General features: G+C 38.6%; 1 protein-coding gene across 5 annotated transcripts in view; it reads right to left on the bottom strand.

The window, feature by feature from the left end:
• Window positions 1-1,158: 1,158 nt before the first annotated feature.
• Window positions 1,159-25,216, bottom strand: part of LOC138971160 (protein kinase C and casein kinase substrate in neurons protein 1-like) — a 47,885-nt gene continuing 23,827 nt past the window's right edge. For 4 of the 5 annotated variants that reach the window (XM_070343795.1, XM_070343796.1, XM_070343798.1 and 1 more), the window contains 9 exons: window positions 20,308-20,507; window positions 18,905-19,042; window positions 17,568-17,693; window positions 16,867-16,967; window positions 12,434-12,554; window positions 11,744-11,955; window positions 10,560-10,631; window positions 7,186-7,355; window positions 1,159-6,710 (listed from right to left, as the gene is read on the bottom strand). In XM_070343795.1, coding sequence (XP_070199896.1) covers window positions 6,604-6,710; window positions 7,186-7,355; window positions 10,560-10,631; window positions 11,744-11,955; window positions 12,434-12,554; window positions 16,867-16,967; window positions 17,568-17,693; window positions 18,905-19,042; window positions 20,308-20,507 — 1,247 coding nt within the window. In that variant the 3' untranslated portion in view covers window positions 1,159-6,603. The remainder of the gene's footprint in view (window positions 6,711-7,185; window positions 7,356-10,559; window positions 10,632-11,743; window positions 11,956-12,433; window positions 12,555-16,866; window positions 16,968-17,567; window positions 17,694-18,904; window positions 19,043-20,307; window positions 20,508-25,216) is intronic. The other variant, XM_070343799.1, reaches the window with a different exon arrangement.

The following is a 25,216-nucleotide window of genomic DNA, read 5'->3' on the forward strand; positions in this document are numbered from 1 at the left end:
TCGTGTGTGAAGGCAGAGACATAGATAGAGAAGTATGTCTCTGGTGAAGGTAATGATCCAGGATTAAAGATATTTTCCTGCAAGCATTTCATATACAACCAACTATTATAACATCATATATAAAATTCCCATTTTGCGGGTAACGTCCATCACAAATCACGACGCAGTTAAAACTATTGGACAACTAGATGAATACCCGCTTCGCCGGGTACCCGGCTTTGCCGGGTGAGTGGCGCACCAATACCCGCACCGTACGCGATTGACGCCACACGAAGGAAGGGAGATAAACGCGCAAAACACTGGAGAAGATAAGGAAGAGTTACTGGGAATGGATGTACAGAAAAACCATAAAAACCAAAATCGGTTCAGCGCTGTGCGCTGAGAGCACGGGTTGAAAATTTTCATCGACCAGATTGTGTCCGGGGTCTACCTGAATATGCCCACCAAATTTGAAGCAGATCCATCGAGAACTTGGGCCGTGCATCGCGAAAGACAGACAGACACACACACACAAGCCGTATATAGATATAGATAGATAGAAGTGTAATTTGCTTGAACAGGCAACAAACCTTCCAATAAACGACACAAAAGTAGTAGAACAACAAAAAATAATGTGTGTGGTGTATTCATTTATACATTAAGGGCACACAGTAAGTAATGTCAATTCAGGTAAATGCAGGTAATGCTTCGTACACAAATATTTACTGGCAGCGAACAGGTTAATTATACTTTTGACAGGAGTACTACATGTATGTCGACCGAGTTATAGAATCTGGAAAGCCATGGTTCTTATTCTTTCCACCATGAAAAGAAACAAGAACTTGCAAAACATAATGTGTGTACATGTACATATAAATGTGTGCGCAAGAGAGAAAAACTTTGAAGTCTGCATCACTGTGTGCATGTGTGTATGTAGGTGACTGATGGTGCAACTTTTGGCAAAAGGCACTTTTGGAGAAAAGGCTTGTGGTGATAACATTCAAATTTGTAAATTATGTGTGCCATCTTGATCAGCAAATTATTTTTTCATTTTTGACAAACTGCTGTGACCCCAGTTTCCCAGATAAACACAAACAAGAACAACATTCACCACACACTACACAGAACAGAATATTGTTTCTGATGTAAATCTGACAAATATAACAGCAAACACAAAAGTCTGTTATAGTTTTTTTTTATTGCAGTATAATTCGATAAATATTAACAATGGGGTGTTACATTATTACAATGTACTCTAATACATCTTGTTAAACTTTTCAGTGCTGGAAAGCACACTGCTTTTCACATGTATTTGAAACAGACGGTCAATATATTAAGGTTCCTGTGATGCCACAATACATGAAGGACTGATTACGAAGTGCCAACACACAAGCACATAATGAATGTGTGAAAATATGAAGACAGTTTAACTTATGCCGACATTGTGCAACCAACTTTAAAGCGGTAGTGTCTGTGATTTTTTTTCATGTGACAGTTATGCGTTTTCAATTCATTCAAAGATATCTTTCTTTATTTGGTGTTTAACGTTGTTTTCAACCACGAAGGTTATATCGCAACGGGGAAAGGGGGGAGATGGGATAGAGCCACTTGTCAATTGTTTCTTGTTCACAAAAGCACTAATCAAAAATTTGCTCCAGGGGCTTACAACGTAGTACAATGTATTACCTTACTGGGAGAATGCAAGTTTCCAGTACAAAGGACTTAACATTTCTGACATACTGCTTGACTAAAATCTTTACAAAAATTGACTATATTCTATACAAGAAACACTTAACAAGGGTAAAAAGGGAAACAGAATCCGTTAGTCGCCTCTTATGACATGCTGGGGAGCATAGGGTAAATTCTTCCCCCTAACCCGCGGGGGGTATTCAAAGATATGATCTGCTGAGAAACGTTACAGAAATATGGGAAAATGTTGAAGAAAATTGTACTCATGATAAAACAATGAATATTCAAAAACCAGTTACTGTGTGTGAAAATAGTAAAAATTGTCAGTCAACAAATCTGGAGTGTTGCAAAGTTCTGTGAACACAATAGCAGATCTGCTAACCAGTGACAATACATGTAAAATACATCTCACTTCATAGTGTGAGATAATGTTACCACTGTACAGTGTTCTACCCCCTTACAAAATTCGTTCAAACGCAGGCAAAACCAATCGTAGCTCGAGTAAAGTATGTTTGAATTTTAATTGATTACACAATTATTATATATAAATTTCAATAATACTTTCAAAAACTGCAAGACCCTTCCCTAAATACTTGTGGGTTTAGATACTTGAATACGACTGAGTTGTAAGTGATATTACAAAAAGGTCCTTTAGCATGCCAATAAATCATGTCACAGAAGTACAGACCATTCTTTACACACCAATCTTTCTTTCTTTATTCTTTATTTGGTGTTTAACGTCGTTTTCAACCACGAAGGTTATATCGCGACGGGGAAAGGGGGGGAGATGGGATAGAGCCACTTGTTAATTGTTTCTTGTTCACAAAAGCACTAATCAAAACAAAAAATTGCTCCAGGGGCTTGCAACGTAGTACAATATATTACCTTACTGGGAGAATGCAAGTTTCCAGTACAAAGGACTTAACATTTCTTACATACTGCTTGACTAAAATCTTTACAAAAATTGACTATATTCTATACAAGAAACACTTAACAAGGGTAAAAGGAGAAACAGAATCCGTTAGTCGCCTCTTACGACATGCTGGGGAGCATCGTACACACCAATCAAGCTCACTTGAAAAATGTCTCAAGCAAGCAAGCAACACACCTAACAGCCTATATAATGACTGCTAGTAAAGCCCGCTACACCATATCTGATTATTTTTTGCTCATTTTTTCTGGCAAAATGCCAAAATACCATCTTCACCCAAACACACAAAAGCTCGACTGCATCACAGACCTGAAAAAAGTCTTTTCTTAAAGCGTCAAGTCAGAAGCAGAACAAAGCTGATCCCTCAAACCTAACAAACGAAAAAGATAATACATAGCACAGCCTTTAACACACTCACATTATCTACAGCAAATGGCCCTGAGTTGTTTCAAAGTGATAACAAATTACTTTGAAACCATAATAAAAGCCAGTGATTGAAGCTAATCCCACACTATCTTTTTCCACATAAATGTATTTCTATATTTATCGTCCACTTGCTTGTGTATTGTTTTGGACAAGAAAATCTGTAAGAATCAAAGCTTGTCACCAGTACCATAAATTATTAGTTGATCATGGGAGTGGCAACACCACTACCTATCATTCACCTCCTGCAGCTTTATGTATACTTGTTTCCTCAAACGGGGATAAAACGTTTACTTGTTTGTTCAACACGTTTTGGGTGTTGAAAATGGAAGTAGCAAACAAATGCAAGCTGTACACTTAGATCCTAATGTCGAATTAACTCTTTCAGAAAAGACAGGCTGGGTTCAGCAGGATCTGTGAAGGATAGCTTTATGGTTAATCGCGCTGCAAGTACATTTTTTTTGGTGGAGATGCTTTCAACTCACAGTGATGCAAATCTCTCCACATGAAAGATCAAGCTTTAATGACCTTTTCTCAATTTCCAGGATGTATTTGAACACAAGTTCTGCAGTACTGGCACACAGTGTTAGTATCACGCGGGGCTGGCAAACTGCATAGATGATGAATGTAATGGGAGGCATTGACAAACGTAGATTTGGAGTTAATCACAAAATGTTCCACTTATATACAATAAAGCCATGAAACAATGATAAGCCGACAAACTGCGAGTATCAGCACGCGTCACGTAACAGTGTGTTGGGTTTACAACATCACCATGAACCCAAACCCGTGGAATGATAAAGAAAAAGGCTATGTGTCGATATTATGTAGATATGGCGCTAACACAGACATACAGGCGATAGACAGATACACAATATCTGAGTAAGTAATATCTTTGCTAAATACACTTCTGTTTTTATGTATTGCAACGACAAAAGAACTTTCACCCGACTTCCTGTGCATTTTTCTTCAATTAAGCTTCATGAAAACCACTGTACCAAAACACTTGCCAAACAAGCGTTCAATTTTGCAAACAGCACTACTTTCATGCACAAAAGCAAAGCTGCAACCACTTCAGGATGCAAAGAATGTCAAGCGATCGTGTCTTTGACAATCTAATCGCATAGCCGAGTATACATTTTCCAGAGTTACAGACAATAACCATATGCCAAAGGTAACTTAACCTCAGATGTTCAAGTTACCAGTCATTATATACATAGGTTTAACAGCAAAAATACTTTGATCTATTCTTTCAGAAACCAGGGAACACGTACTTAATATGAAGCCACTCTGTTCTGAATGTAAGTTCTTTTTTTACATTACATATGTACATCCAATACAAACAAACAACCAAACCTGAGAAAATCAAAAATGTATGTCACCGCCATACTCACATTTCAAAGGGGACAAAATGAAAACATGTTAAAATGTACCTTACAAAATTAATCTTACAAGGAAGACAAGTCTAAACCGAAAAGTTAAATAACACAGAAAAAAGACCACAATGATGCAAGAGAAAACAACAACACACACACACACACATACACACACACACAAACAAGACAAGTTCTACAGTTTCAGTCCAGCTGAAAATCTACCAAACTTAACATCTTCATTTTTAGTTTCCAATTGAAATGTTTACTGAAACTTTGAAGAAAAACACATCAACCCCCCAAACAAAAATTCCCAGCTATTTAGCATGACACATGCATTTCAGCAGAAAAGATGGGTCTGTGCTATGCAAGGCAATGTCATTCGGCTAAAAAAACAAACAAATAAAAAAACAGAAAAGGAAAAATAAAGAAAAAACAAAAGTGAAGACATCTACAATAATTGGGTAACAATCCCAACTCATGTTTTGTTGAGGTTATGAAAAATGCCAAGGCATTATCATTCTATTGCACAAATCACACAAAAATAACTGTCCACATTTTCAGTTAGATTTAAATCGACTCAACCTAGACCAGCCATGAAGGATGACCTTTTTTGTTTTGTTTTTAAAGAATATATTCTCCCTTTCATGTACACACTGTCTTTCCCCACTATTTCCCCCCCAGATTATCAGATTTACAAAATATCCATCTCCCTTTTTCTCTCTCACTACAAGTTTTGATGCCAAGCAGAAAAGATCTTTCTTTCTTTATTTGGTGTTTAACGTCGTTTTCAACCGTTCAAGGTTATATCGCGACGGAGGGAAGGGGGGTGATGGGATAGAGCCACTTGTCAATTGTTTCTTGTTCACAAAAGCACTAATCAAAAATTTGCTCCAGGGGCTTGCAACGTAGTACAATATATGACCTTACTGGGAGAATGCAAGTTTCCAGTACAAAGGACTTAACATTTCTTACATACTGCTTGACTAAAATCTTTACAAAAATTGACTATATTCTATACAAGAAACACTTAACAAGGGTAAAAGGAGAAACAGAATCCGTTAGTCGCCACTTACGACATGCTGGGGAGCATCGGGTAAATTCTTTCTCGCCCCAACCAATATGGGACTCACCCTAACCCGCGGGGGGCAGCAGAAAAGATGTTCCACCTACATATTAGCAGGAGACAGAGAAAGATAATGGGATAGGGTGATGGGGATCGAGGGGAGCTAGAATGAGGGATTCACTGGAAGCATGTTATTCTTGGCGTAGTTTGTTACACAATTCACACAATTTTCATCCAAGCACACAAATGAACTCTGTTAAACTACAAAAATAAGAAATAAATGTAGCCGAGCTTTCCTTTGCAGCTTTCAACACCGACTTCAAGCACAGTCCCAAAACTCTTGGCTTTAATTTACTTGTCACCATTGCAACACAGGTTCTCAAATTAACCAATCCTTTCAAATTGAGACAATCACAGAATCAGACTAAACTTATTTACAACACACACACACAAACACTGTCCTCTCTGGCTTTCATACACACATAAATGACAATAGTTGTGTTCAAAAGGCTTCCGTTTCATGTCCACATAAAACTGCACTTATTACCTTTACATACTTCAACAAATCTACAGTTTCTTAATCAAAATTAACTGAGCAGATTTAGACCACACCTTTTTCATATCAAAAGGAAATTATAAAAAATTATACTGGGAGAAAATGGTGACACTGAAAACAAAAACTGTTAAAACGCAAGACAAGAAACAATCCTCCAAGTCTTTTTTTACTCCACATTTTGTGCACATTCTCACCTTTTTTTGGCCACAAAAATTCCACAGAATTTTTCTTTACCTACACAGCTTGTACCGAAACATTCCTCAAATGCTCTCTACATGTTCTGAAACACAGGTGAATTTGCGAGTAGGTCAGCGGTGAGTGTTGTGGTGAAAGAAGATGGGAAGCCGGTGAGCAATTTCTGGTGATATCTCTTTTCTCACTGGTGAGCAGCTGCTATCTCATCTTTGAACTGGTGAGTAATTGTTGCAGTATCATCTCTATTTTTGCCTAGCACATGTTTAACAATCTATGTTGACATAGCCATACGTCCACAGAGCTACAAGTCCACAGAGCTACAACGTTTCTGAGAAGTCTCATGTCTCGTGACAGTTTTGGAGATATCTCTCTGAACAGACACGGAGATGTCTCATATCCTCTCAACGTAGTTGCTGGGGAAGAGACCCACAATCCCATCTTTGCGACCTCTGCACCATCCCATCTCATCCTCGTTTGTCAGCTGAACAAACACATCCCCTGAAAAACATACAAAAGTTCGTTTTTCATTCGTTGTACACATCTGAGTTGTTTGAACAAACACATCTGAAAAAAAAGCAAAGTTTGGTTTTAATCATTTAATGTCAACATCTGAGTTGTTACAATCGTGTTTCTTGCACTCGCACTATGTCTTTCATTTGTCTCCAACTCACTGAAGACACACAATCTGATTGAGATAAGCATCTTTTATCCAGAGACGAGCTTCAGAGTGCCAGGGAAACAACTCTTCCTCATCGATTATTCTCTCTACTTTGTACCCTCCCCTCAACTATAATCCCAGCAGGCACACACACACCATTTTCTCTCATTTCTCTCTCACACTAGTTTTCTTGTATTCTCTCTCTCTCACACACACACACACACACACACACACACACACACACACACACACACACACACACACACACACACACACACACACACACACACACACACACACACAGAGTCTACCCACCTGCTTTGAATCCTATCTCATCTTCCTCAGCCTTGTCGTAGTCATAGAGAGCGCGAACGGCCCACCCCTGGCTACTGTCGTCTAGATCCACCCCCTCCTCATCCCCGTCCAAATCCTGGTCACCAAACGGGTTCTCTCCATTTGACGACCCCTGGGCCATTGCTGGGCCACTGAAAACAGAGGGGAAAAATTGACAATGAAGATTAGAAATAAAGAAAGCAGTGGTGCTATTTTCCTTTTTTTTCATGATTTTTTTCTTCCTTCTGTTTTGAACACCTGCACATGGTAAATCACTTTTTTTTGTGAGTACTGCAGGAGCACACCCAAAGGAAATCAGTTGATGATGGAAAAAAAATACATGCTGAAATACTAAAGGTGACATCAAAATGACAATGATCACAACAAAAGTAATAAGTCAACAATTATCAATCAATCAATCAATCAATATGAGGCTTATATCGCGCGTATTCCGTGGGTACAGTTCTAAGCGCAGGGATTTTTTTTTAAATTTTAATTTTATGCAATTTATATCGAGCACATATTCAAGGCGCAGGGATTTATTGATGCCGTGTGAGATGGAATTTTTGTACACAATACATCACGCATTCACATCGGCCAGCAGATCGCAGCCATTTCGGCGCATATCCTACTTTTCACGGCCTATTATTCCAAGTCACACGGGTATTTTGGTGGACATTTTTATCTATGCCTATACAATTTTGCCAGGAAAGACCCTTTTGTCAATCGTGGGATCTTTAACGTGCACACCCCAACGTAGTGTACACGAAGGGACCTCGGTTTTTCATCTCATCCGAAAGACTAGCACTTGAACCAACCACCTAGGTTAGGAAAGGGGGGAGAAAATTGCTAACGCCCTGACCCAGGGTCGAACTCGCAACCTCTCGCTTCCGAGCGCAAGTGCGTTGCCACTCGGCCACCCAGGTCTCAAGATTAATAGTAACAACAGAATGAACACTCAAACAAAGAAAAGAAAAATAGTAGTAAAACAAGCTCTACGCTGGTGAAAAACAACCTAATGTGTCCTCCATCTAATAAATATATTGTCAGTTATCAGTCCACCAACAGCAGAACTAAAGTAACAGAATAAACATTACCAGAAAAATAACAGAAAAATGAGCTATGAGCTTGTGAACAACAAAATAACATGATCTTCTAAAAAAAATACCTTGCCCGTCATTAGTCAATCAACAGCTGAACCTGATCACTTGCACAGAAATAACAAAACCAATTAATAATTAATTATATAAGAAAACTGATTTAAAGTGTACTGCTCAAAGTATTGCAGTCTGAAAAATGGAAAATAATGGAACATATATTTTTAATTTAAAGCAAGCCATGAAATCTGACTACAATCGAGGCCTTTCCAATGTAATGCAAAGAGTGGTACAATAACAATGAGTCATTGATGTGTCTTATCAAATTTACTACTTTAGAGCTCTTTATGCCATTAGTAACATTAATACACCCTTTCGGAGTCTCAGGCGAGAGTCCGCGCATTGCATGCTGGGATTGCAAATTGTACCAAACACGAGGTCTTCAGAAGAGGTACATTGCCGATTGCGTTCAAGTTTTCCCTCGTAAGCTCTTATCTCTTTGATATTTCTGTGGTTTTTGTCCCACGATAGTTTCATGATTTAAGTGGAATGGATCTTGAGTGTGTTTGGTACAACGGAGCGCCCCCTGCCGCCAAAAATGTGACTAGCCGCGCATGCGCACTCAAAGCTCCGAAGGGGTGTATTCATACTTCTTTAATAAGTTAAACAAACACAAGAAGAGCAAACGCTCGATCGAGTCACTTTCGCAGTTCTGAATATTATATGAGGCATCAGATGGACAGGAAGAAATTGCTATTCACAACACAATGAGTCACGTTCACATAAAATTTGAGCCCGGTCACTTTTATAGTTTCCGAGAAAAGCCCAACGTTAAGTTGTGTGTTGCCGAACAGAAAAGGCTAGTTATCTCCCTTGTTTTTCTGATAACGTTCGTAAAAGGCTACAGATGTAAATACTTTGATGTAAAGAATAATCCTACAAAGTTTCAATCACATCCGATGAACTTTGTCAAAGATATAAAATGTCTAATTTTTCCTTTGACGCTGACCTGTGACCTTGAAAAAGGTCAAAGGTCAACGAAACCATCGTTAAAGTGTAGAGGTCATTGGAGGTCACGACTAAACAAAATATGAGCCCGATCGCTTTGATAGTTTCCGAGAAAAGTCCAACGTTAAGGTGGTGTCTACGGACGGCCGGCCGGACGGCCGGCCGGCCGGACAGACTAACACTGACCGATTACATAGAGTCACTTTTTCTCAAGTGACTCAAAAAACCAGCCAGAGCAAACTCACTGCACAGCATTATTTTAAGAAAACATAAAAAAAAATAAAAAAAATAACCGAGAACATGTCCTCAAAATACTTATCAGCACGTTTCTTTTAAGCTACACTGCAGGCAGTTACAAATAAGGCAAAACGCAAAACTTAAATAAATTTGAATTAATTATATTGAAGACTGTTTCATGCTTAATGAAGCTTTGGATTAGTCCTGAAGTTTATTGTGACACTGTTTTAAGCTAGATTGAGTTGTGAAAGCATGTCAAAAACCAACTGGCAACACCGTCATTCCAAAAAAACAAAGTTGTTCATTTCTGCACAACCAGCAAACAGAACTGCATCGCTTACCTTGAACTTAAAATTTTTTCTTAAAATTTTATCGATTAGTGAAGACAATCTCATTTTCCAAATTAACCAAACAACAACAACCACACACACACACACACACACATACATACACAAATACCACACACACACATCAGTGCAGATGACACTAAGGATAGAAAGAGTGAGTTTTCGTTTGGGTCAAGCTGGGAATGTGACCTATACTTAAAGACAAAGGTCATTATCGAGGTGAAAAAAGGGACGGAAAATTACACATGATTTGTGTTTACAATATGCACTGCTACAGTTTAAAGTCCAAGCATAGTCAGTGAATAGGCATACTGTACAATCTGCATTCAACCCCTTACATTCCAAAGGCGAAATAAAAAAACAGTAACTGTTGCAAGCTTCACAATATGCATGGCTATGAAAAAAGTGAGAAAAAATCTACATCACTGAAAAATTTTAAAAAAGAAAGAAAAAAAAGAAAAAAACACGCACACATACACACACACACACACACACACGAGGTAGTGTTTTAAAAAATAAAATACAAAAAACTGGGCAGAATTGGGCATGTCATCCACAGCTACACTGCAAGCTGTTAAGCTCAAGTATGATGCTTGTTCAAACTATTGATAACAGCATGCGCATAACAGCATTCCATGCTAGGGCTTTATATAGAGCGTGTGTATACTTTGATCCTTCTCTGTGGTGCTCCTCATCCTCATCCTCGCCAAAAGGATTGAGAGTGGTATCATATCTATTGCTGCAGATAAAACACAATATAGTGTTCATGTGGATAGAGTTGGGTGCTCGCAGTTCATAAGGTACTACCCCATGCACGGTAACCCTCAACCCTTTTTTTCCCCCTGGCAGGAATAGAAAATACAGAACAGAGTTTGAGCGCTGTGTACTGGTAATAATTAATATATCTTAAAATTCTGAGATTTTCATAATACCTTTGCCATACAAATGACTACATAAATAAAACAACAATATGAGACTGGCTTAAACTGATAAAGAAATCAGTGGAAAAAAAACAAACTTGAGGTCAACACAAAAAAACAGGTTGCCATCTGTGACAAGCACTCACTCTCACTATAGAATAACAACACGCAAAAATAAAAAACACTGAGCCGTCAAAAAAACTTCCCTTTCACTAAACATTTTCAACAGAGAAGCAAACTCTTCCTTCCCTTACACAATCATTCTTCTGGGGCAAAAAAAACCACCCACAAACACACACACACAATTAGTACAAACCCCCCTCCCCAAACATACACTTCTCCTTCCCCATGACATGGCCATTTAGGCAAAACAAATCTGCCCCACCCCCTCCCAAGCAAAGGGGAGAAAAAGAGAAACAAGTGGGGATGCTAAGCCTCCTCCTGCAACTGCAATTCTCAAAATAGCAGCAGAGGAATCATGCTACTGAGGAGAGGACATTTCGCAAATGTATATTTGTGATTATGTATCAAAAATGCTTGACATACTTTCCATAAAGAAAAGGGTTAAGCTGCTTAAATAGAACAGAGAACCAAAAGATGCGACAGTTTCAGCTTACAGACAGACAAGAAAATTCAAAGAGTCACTACTGCAGAGAATCCAACTTCATGAATCAGACTTCCAGTAGAAATTACTTTCTTTCTACTGAAACATGAAACACAGTTCAGTTGACTGAAAGTCGTCATCTGAGTGGGACCCAAGCACAGGGTCAGATTGGTTGAAATCCCAATCAAATTTCAATTTTAGTCAAACCCACCCACTACTTGGTTCCAACCTAGTTGCGCACTTTCTTGTGCACACCACCCCAGTGTCTATTCAGGTAGAGTCAGCAGATGTGCTGAAAGCTCTCAGCAACAAACTACATGCACACACCTGCTTTCAGGCCTGCTTCCAGCAGCAGAGGAAGACATGGCGGTAGAGTTTCGTTGTGAAGTGGAAGTATAGGATGGCGGCTGGTCGGCGTTGTAGCTGCCGTAGCTGTCCTCGCGTGCGTGTCGGATGCTGGTGATGGTTATACCCCCATCCCCTGTGGTGACCGAGCCCTTGCCTCGCTTGGAGATCGCCTGCAGCTCTGGGGAATACTCCTGTACAAATAATTAACTAATGTCAAACTCTTGCAGCTGATCTTGCTGGAAATGTGGATTCCTTGTTAAACATCATGTATAAAACCACACACACAATGCTGCAGACTGTTCGCATTCAGGGAAGACACAAGAAAAAGAAACAAATGTTGTCCTTCAGTAGCAACACACAAACAGGCACATACCCATACACAAACGCACGCAATGTGTGTGCGCACACACACACAATGTGCGCACACACTACACACACACAGCTCCCACACACACACACACACACACACAATGCACACTCACATACACACAATGTCACATGCACACAATGTGCACACATGCATGTACGCACATACACACACACACAGAAAAAAATCAAATTCGCTTTTGCAACCACATCTCTTACCTTCAGATGTTCCTGAACGCACTAAAAACCATGAAGAATTAATATCAAGAATTAAGGCAAAATCACAGAAATGATTCAACTGACCTCAAAGTTTGGCCAGGCCATAGGCATGTCCACCCCATAATTGTTTGACCAGAATTTGAGGTCCCTGTCGGGATCAGTGTTGGTAATGGTCGAGTGTAGGTCTGTGTAAACTCTGGCAAATCTGAAACCAAAGCAAGCAGTTAATGCAATTGTTTGCAAAAGTCTTAGCAGTTCATCCAACGTATTATCTTCTTGTGTTCAGAGGCAGTGGATTTTACTTTTTCACCTGCAAACTCATGAGATAAAAATAGGCGCACATGTAAAACAATTTTTTTTAAAAATGAGTGTCAACTGCACTGATGCTTTGTGCATGCAACCATCTTCATTTTCTAATGTTTGTGTGTGAACGGTGTGTGAGGGCCTGTATGCATGCGTGCATGTTTATGTGTGTATAGGCCTATGTGTATGTGAATTTTCTGATGCGAACAAAAGAAGAGAACAGCGATAAAACACTTCACCAAAATTCATGCCACCACCAACAATTCACAGGGAACATTGTACATCTAAGGGGAAGGAATGTCGCGTGACTTCTTGAATACAGTCTCAATCATCTCCTTCACCCTTCAAAAGCTCAGATATACTGTGTGCACCATCATAGGGACCATAGTTCATACCTGCACCCACAATTGTCCACACAATGTTGCATAACCACCACATTATTCAAACTCTTTTCTACATAAGGGAATCTAAACAACAAGATGACTGTGGGTGAACACAAAGTAAAAAAAAAATATCTAAAAACATCGACCTTTCTTTCTTTTCTTTATTTGGTGTTTAACGTCGTTTTCAACCACGAAGGTTATATCGCGATGGAATTCGACCTTGTCTTTGTGCTTTTTTGTGTGTTGGTGTCAGGTGAGTACCTATTTCTTTTGTTTTTCAACTAAATTAGGAAAAGCAAGGTTGAACAAGACCTTCAAGTCAAATTAAGACTAGGGCAGTGTGTGTTCTTCCCAAGCTTATATCTTTCTTTATTTGGTGTTTAACGTCGTTTTCAACCGTTCAAGGTTATATCGCGACGGGAAAAGGGGGGAGATGGGATAGAGCCACTTGTTAATTGTTTCTTGTTCACAAAAGCACAAATCAAAAAATTGCCCCAGGGGCTTGCAACGTAGTACAATATATTATCTTAATGGGAGAATGCAAGTTTCCAGTACAAAGGACTTAAGATTTCTTACATTGCTTGACTAAAATCTTTACAAACATTGACTATATTCTATACAAGAAACACTTAACAAGGGTAAAAGGAAAAACAGAATCCGTTAGTCGCCTCTTACGACATGCTGGGGAGCATCGGGTAAATTCTTCCCCCTAACCCGCGGGGGGTCCCAAGCTTATATGTTTGAATATCATTCACATTACAATACATAGAATGGACATGGGTATGAAAGGCCTAGTTCAAATACAAGTTCCTGTCTGTAGAAAATGCGAGAGCACAGCTTGACATACACAACAGCAACGTCTGAAAGGATGTATGTAATTTTTTGTTTGTTTGTTTGTTTGTTGCTTAACGTCCAGCCGACTACGCAGAGCCATATCAGGACGAGGAAGGGGGGGATGAAGGGGGCCACTTGTCAAGCGATTCCTGTTTACAAATGCACTAACCCATTACTTGTGTCCCAGCAGGCTTTAGTAAAACTAAATTAATACCTACTGGAAGATTACCAGTTTCCAGTATGTTAAAATAGGCTTAACCTATCTACTGCTGGACTTACATCAGAACACTAACAGATTAAACTATACATGAATCGCGAGACAAGCGGCAAGAGAAGAGATTTTTGGAAAAAATACAGGTGAATGAGCAAGAAGGCAGAAAAAAGAAAAGAATTCATGAAGAAAAAGAGAGCATGACAGGAAAGAGGAACCAAAAATCTACCTAACAGCAAACTAGAAAGCTCCTGCGGTTCCAAAAACAGGAGGGGCTTTTAATTTCATAACCGCAGTGCCCCACTGCGGGAATGTATGTAATTAACTGAAAAGGAATATTCAGACAGTCAATCAGAGAAACTGTCTTGAATGAATGAGGGAGGAACCTTTTATCTCAACACACAGAAAAACAATTAAAAAAGGAAAACAAGCGATTACAGAAAAGCCCATTTAAAAGTGAGAAATTTCAGAGCCACCGGAGAGAGAGGTTCCAAGGGAGAAGAACGCAGGGCATTGAGAACTCGAAAACACAAACAAAGAACACAAACAAACAAACAAAATGAAAATATCTTAAACTGCAACTGTGTGTACAGGTCTATGTTACCACTTTACAATCTAATTCAAAGTGTTATCATTTGGAGATGGTTTACTAGCTCTCTGGTTAACAATAACATGCTATCACGTAAAAAGCAGTAAATCAGCAGGGTAAAGCATTTTGGGGTTTTGTTTAGTTTTTCTGAGAACATGTGCACTTTACAGAACCGATTTGGTCGGAGTAAAAATCGTTTCCTGAAAATTAAATATATAAATGAATAATTGTACAAACGAACGAACAAACAAACAAACGCATGAACGAACGAACAAACAAACGAACGGGCACGTGATAGTAAAAATACTTCAATGAATGTATGTTGCACAAAATTTCTCAAAACATCAAACAACTAAAGCATATCAAAACATACAAAATCAGATATTTGCTTCACCCCACCCTTTGTGTTCTCGCTTCCGAAGCTTTAAAAAATAAAGGCAAATACGTCATCACCAATACAGAGATGTAATGCTGCAGAGTGAATGCCCAAGAAGAATGATTAGTACTAACTAGTAAGGAGACTATCAAAAATGATGAACGAAAGGAGAAACCCCTCCCCTTTCATAAAAAAAGTCCCAAACATGAGCTAAAAATGGCTAAAGTACAGGGGAATAAATGAAGAAATTATGAAAGCATGATAAAAATGTATGAAAGCATGTTGCCCCTATTCAAAGGAGGTCCCAAACATGAGCTAAAAACGGCTAAGGTACGGGGGAATAAATGAAAAAATGATGAAAGCATGATAAAAAATGTATGAAAGCATTTTGCCCCTATTCAAAGGAGGTCCCAAACATAAGCTAAAAACGGCTAAGGTACGGGGGAATAAATGAAGAAATGATGAAAGCATGATAAAAAATGTATGAAAGCAGTTTGCCCCTATTCAAAGGAGATCCCAAACATGAGCTAAAAACGGCTAAGGTACGGGGGAATAAATTAAGAAATGATGAAAGCATGATAAAAATGTATGAAAGCAGTTTGCCCCTATTCAAAGGAGGTCCCAAACAAGAGCTAAAAACGGCTAAGGTACGGGGGAATAAATGAAGAAATGATGAAAGCACGATAAAAATGTATGAAAGCAGTTTGCCCTTATTCAAAGGAGATCCCAAACATGAGCTAAAAAATGGCTAAGGTACGGGGGAATAAATGAAGAAATGATGAAAGCATGATAACAAATGTATGAAAGCATTTTGCCCTTGTTCAAAGGAGGTCAAAAGCATTAGCTGATAAATGCACAGTAATAAAATTCGCGCAGAACATTTAAGATCACTCACTGCTCAAGTCTGCAGACCCAGGAGAAAGTCGCACACATCAAACAAAACCACACGAACAGTATTAGCATAATACAACCCCTCATAAAAAAATAAAAAAGTAAAAAAACAAAAAGAAGACACGACTGATTGATTAATTAAAGACATGCTCCCCTCCTCCTTTTGTTGATTAAGTTTTTAAACATACATCAAGATTGAATTACTGGGAAAAAAGTATTTGCTGAGTTTGTTCCTTCTAACATTTTTGTTAAAGGATATGTGCTTACACTTGCAGGCCAAGACAGGCATACAACTTTTTTTTTAATCATAGACATATGTTAACAGAAAGTTGACTCGTTTAGTGCATGAAAATGAAACCTAATACATTGCTGCAGTTTAACAATAAAATGTCAAGGATGAAGCACAACTGGAACCTCCAAATCCTACTTATCTATCTGTATGAGTAATTTCATACTATCTGGTGAGCTGTCTTCCTAGTATTTCTGATAAAAATGTTACGGATTTCCTACTGGGAGAAACTAGACTTCCTGTGTGAACCCGCTGATGTATCAACTTGCTCAAAACAGATTATTATCTCAGACTACAAGTCTTCTCTACCAACCAATAACAGAAACCACAGCAAACACTAATAACTATGAACAATTCCTGAACTTTGCAACGTCTCTAATGGATTGAAGTACTTATAAAACAGTGGTGTCAAACTTTAGTTAGTGTCAATTACACATCAAACATTTAAACTAAAATAAAATGTATAACTTCAGTTAGTGTGGATTACACATCCAATATTCAAATGACATTAAACAAACAGAATCACTTTCAAAATCAAGCAACCTTAGGGCAGTGGTAATCCTAACACTGACAAATAAAAGATAAAACAAACAAAAGAAAACATAATATATGAACAAAAAAATTATTCTGTTTCTACTCACTTGGGATCTGTGCTTAAGTCTAAACATCTGTGCATGTCGAATAATGTTTTCTTGAAGAAATCAATCCGTTTCCGTTCAAAATCTTGGCATTTGCTGTAAACCTGCAACCAATATTCAAAAGATTTATCTCCAAAATACATTCACTACTATCACGGAGTTTGAAACACACAGGTAAACGCATACAAGCCAACCCCCCCACTCTCTAATTCACACCAACTCTACCCAGCGCAACAATGAACAAGTTATTTCATTGAAGCTTCCACCGAGTTTCAGATATGGTACACAAATTATTTTTGTTAAAAAACAACCAACTGTTTGTACAGAGTACCATTTCCTAAGCTTCTGAAGGTTACATTATAAAAACATTACTTTGTTTTGCAACCCAAATACACTTTCAATTTATGCAAACCGACCACTCAAATCCTAAAGGCTTATTTCTCTGCAACTAATATGAAACACACAGGCTTTCAAACTTTATTCTCAAAAAGCTGGTATCAAAATTCAAATGCCACCAGTGGTCTTCCTACAGTGGAACCCCCCTTTTATGACTCCCTCCCTTTTAAGACCTTGTTTTTTCAGACTTTCTCTTCATAACCTCTGACTGTAAATTGTATCCCCGTTTTAAGACTCCCTCCTTTTTCTCAGATTTTTGGAGGTCTTAAAAGGGGGTTCCACTGTACAATAGTATTAGTAATACTGACCTCTGTCATGTCTTCAATGTACTTTGCGTTATAACCGTTCAAGTCGTTCAAGCAGGCCTGGTACTTTTCTCGTGTTGCATCCACCTCTTGTTGGCATTTCCGTAACTTTTCCTGCAGCTTTTTCAACTGTGGAAATCAGAGGATCAGCAAAATAAAACCTCAACGGAAATGAACCAACACAACAGAAAAACATGCAGGAACCAATTCAATCCTTACTGTATTCGGCTGTAAGATTCCGAATACTATCCACCCTTGTTCGCCAACGCCTTTTCTCTTTCCAGTGTTTCTGACCTGTAACTGTAAGTTTATCTCTGTATATAAAAAAAGAAGAAATGTAGGTATTGTTGGAACGTTTAATTATTGACCAAACAAAACGTTAAAATATTTAAAAAAAAGTTTTAATAAGTTTTGTCAACAAGCAAATGTTCTTATAACCCACAATTATTGTTTTATTTAATTCTGAATTTTGGAACGTTAGCAATAGCAGTCTTTCTGTTTTGGGATTATCTTTCGGTAGATCATTTTTGCTACTCTAATCCCAACAAGCAATCATTCTAATCAATATTTTCTCTCACAACTTTACAGTTAATCAGTTGAAGTCCCCTTCTTCCCAATGAACTATAGAACAGCAATGCTACCCAAACCTGTCAATAGCAGGGCTCATCAGAAGTTGAAAAAGAATAAAACAGAGTGACACTGACAGAAAGAGAGGGAGGGAAAGAGATAGGTAGAGGAAAAGGAGGGAGAGAGAGAGAGAGAGAGAGAGAGAGAGAGAGAGAGAGAGAGAGAGAGAGAGAGAGAGAGAGAGAGAGAGAGAGAGAGAGAGAGAGAGAGAGAGAGAGAGAGAGACAGAGAGAGAGAGAGAGAGAGAGAGAGAGAGAGAGAGAGAGAGAGAGAGAGAGAGAGAGAGAGAGAAAGAGAGAGAGAGACGCATAGGCCTGGTACAGAAAAGAGAAGTGAGACACCAGCTAATACAGAGAAAGTAGTAATAGACAAAGTTAAAAAACAAAGGAATACTATACTCACCGATACAAGAATGAGACAAGACAATACGAATTTTCGCTTATGGAAGCTTCATCAGGAAAAACAAGAACACAAAAGACAACAAAAAGCAGATGCAACACGGAACGAACAAGGTTTGAAAGAAAATGGAGGGGAAACACGCACAAAAGGGAAGGAACTCTAGGAACGGAAATGAATGAAAGGGGAGAGAAGTGGTTGGATGATGTCATGGGCACAGGCATACTAGACTAAAAGTGATACACATTCATAATAGACAAGGAAAGAGTTCACACAAACAGCCAACAAAGAGAGCCTACAATTCATTCAGCACTTACGCTGTCTGGTGACTGGGAGGCGTCTCCGCGGGCGTTGTTTTCCTGATTGGCTGTGCTCTTCTCCGTACGACAGGCAGTGTGGTAGTCTTTCTTGGCTGCTAACACTTTTTGCAGACGCTTGCCCCACGGTTTCTGTGCCTGTGGATAAAAATAGTTATTTATAGAAAATTCACCAGTAATGCAAACAATAGAATTAATTACATTTCTTAATTAATGCAGCAATGTAGTACTCGACTAACTTTTCAGATTAACATGTGTATGGACTGACAGTGTGCTTCACGCATGCATACAAAATACATCAAAAAGAGTACAATGAGAGAGTATTGTCCAAATCCATACTCTTCAGCCTAAGTAACAAGAGTTCAGAAAGTTATATCAAAAATCTTCGAAGAGAAGTGAGTTTGTTTGTTTGTTTGTTTGCTTAACGCCCAGCCGACCACGAAGGGCCATATCAGGGCGGTGCTGCTTTGACATATAACGTGCGCCACACACAAGACAGAAGTCGCAGCACAGGCTTCATGTCTCACCCAGTCACATTATTCTGACACCGGACCAACCAGTCCTTGCACTAACCCCATAATGCCAGACGCCAGGCGGAGCAGCCACTAGATTGCCAATTTTAAAGTCTTAGGTATGACCCGGCCGGGGTTCGAACCCACGACCTCCCGATCACGGGGCGGACGCCTTACCACTAGGCCAACCGTGCCGGTACAAGAGAAGTGAGACACTTGGTAGTAGATCTACTGATTGCATTTTCTACAGAGTATGTTTTGACTTTTGTATGAACATTTTTTGTTTGTTTTTTTGTTAGGTGCTTAGAACTATTGTAGGATTTGCGCAATAAAAATACCTTCATTATTATTACTATTAGCCTTCTTCCAGATTTACAGATTTTACCTCAGATGTTACAAAGTCTCTACATAAATTCAGTAACATTTGCACAAGTTCACAAGATTTAATTCTGTAATATTTCTTCCCCAACTCCCAAAGGCTTCAAAATGAAGAACCGCTGATCTCAGATTAATGAAAGTTGAAATTATCAGTCTTTTTCAAGTCACCCTGAAGAAGTCAGCAATCAACAGTGAACAAAACATTGCAGTATAGAGACATAGTGCTTGCTGCCGTGCGAGCCGAGAAAATGTTCCCTCTTTATCTTTGCTGCGCTGGCTGCAAAACCCATGTGTTTCCAGGGTGATTGGTAAAGAAATAAACTGAAACATATATATTTGTGTGTGTGTGTGTGTTTTCTCCATTGTTTTAAAGTGGAAATCATCTTCAAGAATGGGCAAAAAATGTTGCGCTTACCTTTGGTTTAAGCATGTTTTATTCATTTTGCTGTGTATAATGTTTGACAAAAACAACATATAGAACGATAACAAGCAGACTGCTTATGAACACGTTACCTTTCTGAATCCATCCTCAAACTCTTTGGTTTCCTTGAAGTGCATCATGGACTTGTGGTAGTTCTCCTTCTGCCAGGCCTTGATGGATGCATGGACCTCCAGCATCAGTCGGTCCGCGATGTCTGTGTGTTGATCGCTCACCTGGTCCGCCTCTGCCAGCACACCGCGCCATGCTCCTTGACATGTGCCGTACTCCGGGCCTGCCACACACAATCACACAAATTTGTTGATGGGAATTCATAGAATCTAAAAAAAGGAAACTGATACCGAATTCCAAAAACAAATCGACTGCCAACGTTCCAAAATTGATACCGAGTTCACCCATCGCAACTCCACGCAAAACGCTACAAATGAAGCGTTTGGTCCATTAAAGAGTTGTATTTTAAACATTTTGTTTTGCTGTGTTTGTCTTTTTTTTGTCTTATTTGTTTGTTTTCATTTTTAAACGGGATCCTTAAAATAATGGCTGAATATTATTGATCCTTCCGACTTTCTCAAATGTCTTTTTTTTAGTCCTAAAAGATTGCTTTTGACAAACTGGTTCTTGCTCCAGGTTCATCCATACTTGGGACAGTAATGAAACATGACCATCTTTTAAAGTGTTCAGAAATTGACCAAATTCAAATGGCATACGTGATGCAACTAGCCATCAGACAAGCTCTTGATCACAAGGAAAGCTGACAAGTGTTTTACTTCACAATCTTGCATGATCTTTCCGGTATACATGAAGGTGTGGCACTGACAGGGACTTTTGCTAGAAGATCCATCAAGAAGATTTAATTGTATACTTTCCTGAGCTTGACAGGAAATCAAATTCACGTACAGCCTTTATAGTAGCAATGACACATGAAATTTTGAAATGAATGGTTGAATGACAAGAAACACACCATTTTAAAGAGATCAAAATTCTGAGCACATAGCAATTTGTTTTATTTAAATCGGTGCAGTAGTTCTCGAGATATGGTCATTTTAGTTGAGAAATTTTGGGCGTCATTTGAGGACAAAGCTAGTAGGACATAGACTGATTGCTGTGGCAATGACATGAAATTTTGAAATTGATGGTTGAATGACAAGAAACACACCATTTTAAAGAGATCAAAATTCTGAGCACATAGCAATTTGTTTTATTTAAATCGGTGCAGTAGTTCGCGAGATATGGTCATTTTAGTTCGAAATCACTTTGCTTTGAGCGAGCCGAGATCGCAACCTCTTCAGGCTTTTGATCGGCCGAGTTTCGCATTTTTCGGGTCCAGTTTTGCGCAGCATAATAGTTGGGAATAAGTCATTTCTCGCTCGATTCTTTTGATTTTTGGCAACTGCATTTGAACCGTGTATGCCGATGGAAGTTTTCAGACCAAATTTTAGTGAAACTCACACGAGTAATATTCACCGTCATGCTGACGGAGATGTAGCTTCCGGTGGGTCGCGGTTTTCTGTATGGGAAAGATGTAAAGCTTTCTCTGATTGGTTGCAAAATATCACAGCCCTCCAATGAAAATTACGGTATTCCCAGCAGTTTGAAATGAACTGGTCGTCTGCTAAGAGTGACGCGAAAATGGCCGCGAGAGGCAGTGAAGACGAACACGCACTTTCCCACTCAAAATATTCCACAACACATCTTTTATTAATTTCATACAGTAAACTTTGTTTTTGAATCATTTCTTTATTCATTCCTTTTTCATTTGATACATAATTTGTGACTCACAAACATCTATTATGCCAATTATTTTTCATTCAAAGTGAACAAAAAGTGCTTTTTCACTGTGTCCTCAGTTGACGCTGGGCGATGTGGCAATGCTAAATATATAGATCACCTTTCAGTGCACATGACCATCAGGTTCAAGCCACAGGTCACAATAAGCCCTAGGCAAATGTTCCTTAACCATCGTTGTAATGCTGATGTATCACCGACGCTTTGCTAACTTCAGTGGCATCTCATTGGCCAGTCACCAGTTTGAACTCTTTAGCTGTTGGGAAAAATAAGCAGCAAGCAGTTGTTATGCTTTGTGTTGGGATGACCAATTCATGCAATGATATGAAGTGGTTGGTCTGTACTTCCATGGTTACCTCCTCATACAGCAGCTTTTACCTGATCTATTAAGAGAATCAACTCATCTATTTGTCAATGTGAGACAGACAGGAGATAGGATTCAGGCACAGAATTTACAGTATCAGTGCTGCTGACTGTCACATTAGTTCTTGTTGGCTTTATGGCCACAATCAACCACAAAGTGGATTACTGCTCATTGCTTCTTGACAAACTCTTTGAACATGGATCAAAGCCGAGCACATCCTGAACTCAGGTCAAAATGAGTTACTTCCCTTCGGGTCTCATTTATCCCTGACAGGATGCCTTTGTTTTCCTTCTCTGGAGAGGAAATCAATTTTTTACATATTTAGAGCTTTTCTTGATATAAGCAGATTCGCGATCGTCGATAATGATTTTTCATGGTGTGTAATTTTAAATTTAGAAAGGAATTGTTATGTAAGACACTTTCAAGCGAGCTATCTTTCGCGGATGTATTTACTGTGCAAACAACTCTAAATATGGCAAAAGTGTCACGTGATAATCAACTTTGGCTACGAAGCAGACGATACTTTTTTTCCGTAGCCAGTTGGGAGTGATGCAACAATATCACGGTCTCCTTCCCACAGCAGTCTCAAAATTTCAACTTGTTTTGACCTTAGAACGATATCTTTATCATAACTGTGAAGAACAGAACGGAGATCACTGTCGAAGTCGGCCATTCTACAATCACGTTCGTCTTTCGTCTGTTATTAGAAACATTAGCGAAAAACATATGGGAGATAACTCTGTATTCTTGTTTTGATAGATTTCCCTTTAATGCGCGTCGTAATTATTCATCCTGTCAGAGAGACCAGAGCGATAGCGTGGACCGATGATTATCAGAATGAGCCGAGCACTGATCACATTCAATCGCATCAATTCTCAACTGGACTTATACAATTTCATATGCATGGGTTTTCAGGCAGGAAAATTGTGCATGCATGAAGTTCTTTTCTCTAGTGTTTATATACTTTTCTGTTATGAAATTCGATCATGTGTAAATTTAATTTAACTCATGTACAAGTTCTACAAGTCTCGTTCTAGCTGACATCAACAAAATAAACCTTAATGTGTCTGCTGGGTGTGTGCATTAATTCGTCCACATTAACTTCCAGCTTGCAATGAATTACCATTCAACATGCATATTACATCATGTGTCCAACTTAACGAGACATAAGGTCCGATCAATAACATGAATCACAAAATGTAACATCTTGTTTTCAATGCAGTAGCGCAGAACTGGCAACAGCTGGAACTGAGGGATCGTTCAGGTCAGTCAATCTCATTCAAGATAAACTAGGTTGAACACACAGCTTCAGACAGAATGCAGGTCCACAACAAATATATCTGATCAAAAAAGCAGTATGACTGACTGCATGTTGACAACAAATTCAATTTTTTGGTGACAGTAAAACCAAGCATATCAGTATTAGCTTTTAACAGGAATTTTCTGGAATTTTACCTGTATTCTTAGTAAAAAATTCTGGAAAAGAAAGAAGTCATAAAACAGTCAGTACTGCTGGTTTTATTTAATAATATTTGACATTTTTTTGCATCAAAATAAAGATTTTGTTTTGGACCACATTTTACTTTGACTGGTTGCAATGACTGGTTTTTACATTTAGTCAAGTTTTGACTAAATGTTTTAACATAGAGGGGGAATCGAGACGAGGGTTGTGGTGTATGTGTGAGTGTGTGTGTGTGTGTCTGTCTGTCTGTGCGTGTGTGTGTGTAGAGCGATTCAGAGTAAACTACTGGACCGATCTTTATGAAATTTTACATGAGAGTTCCTTGGCATGATATCCCCAGACGTTTTTCTCATTTTGTGGATAAATATCTTTGATGTCATATCTGGCTTTTTGTAAAAGTTGAGGCGGCACTGTCACACCCTCATTTTTCAATCAAATTGATTAAAATTTTGGCAAAGCAATCTTCGATGAAGGCCGGATTTTGGTATTGCATTTTTGCTTGGAGGCTTAAAAATTAATTAATGACTTTGGTCATTAAACACCTGAAAATTGTAATTAAATTTTTTTTTTTATAAAACGATCCAAAACTACGTTCATCTTATTCTTCATCATTTTCTGATTCCAAAAACATATAAATATGTTATATTCGGATTAAAAACAAGCTCTGAAAATTAAAAATATAAAAATTATGATTAAAATAAAATGTCCGAAATCGATTTAAAAACAATTCCATCTTATTCCTTGTGGGTTCCTGATTCCAAAAACATATATATGTTTGGATTAAAAACACGCTCAGAAAGTTAAAACGAAGAGAGGTACGGAAAAGCATGCTATGCAGCACAGCGCAACCACTACCGCGCTAAACAGGCTCATCAATTTCACTGCCTTTTGCACGAGCGGCGGACTACGGTCATTGTGAAAAAATGCAGTGCGTTCAGTTTCATTCTGTGAGTTCCACAGCTTGAGTAAATGTAGTAATTTCGCCTTACGCGACTTGTTTTCTTCTCTTGGATGAACTCCTTTTTGAGACCTCCTGCCTGTTCAAGGCTTTGCTTTTTCAGCTTTTTTCTTCACAACCATTGTCATTTATTACCTCCATTTTAAGACTCATTTTAGACATGATTTACTCAGATTTTGGGGAGGGGGGGGGGGACACAAAGCACAATCACTGGTAATGCATCCTCTTGTTTGCTTTAACCAGCTGCACCTCACTGATAAAAATGGATACAATATATATTCAGATCAACAGCAAAGTCAATGTTCTGCTTTAATTTCCTTCTATGACCTTCCTCACTGCCCCATGTTTTTCCTGTTTACAATTTAACACAGGCCACCTTATTTCAAAACAGGACATCAATTTGCTCAAACATTT

Source organism: Littorina saxatilis, linkage group LG7 (genome assembly GCF_037325665.1).
Source record: "Littorina saxatilis isolate snail1 linkage group LG7, US_GU_Lsax_2.0, whole genome shotgun sequence".
Taxonomy (NCBI): Eukaryota; Metazoa; Mollusca; class Gastropoda; order Littorinimorpha; family Littorinidae; genus Littorina; species Littorina saxatilis.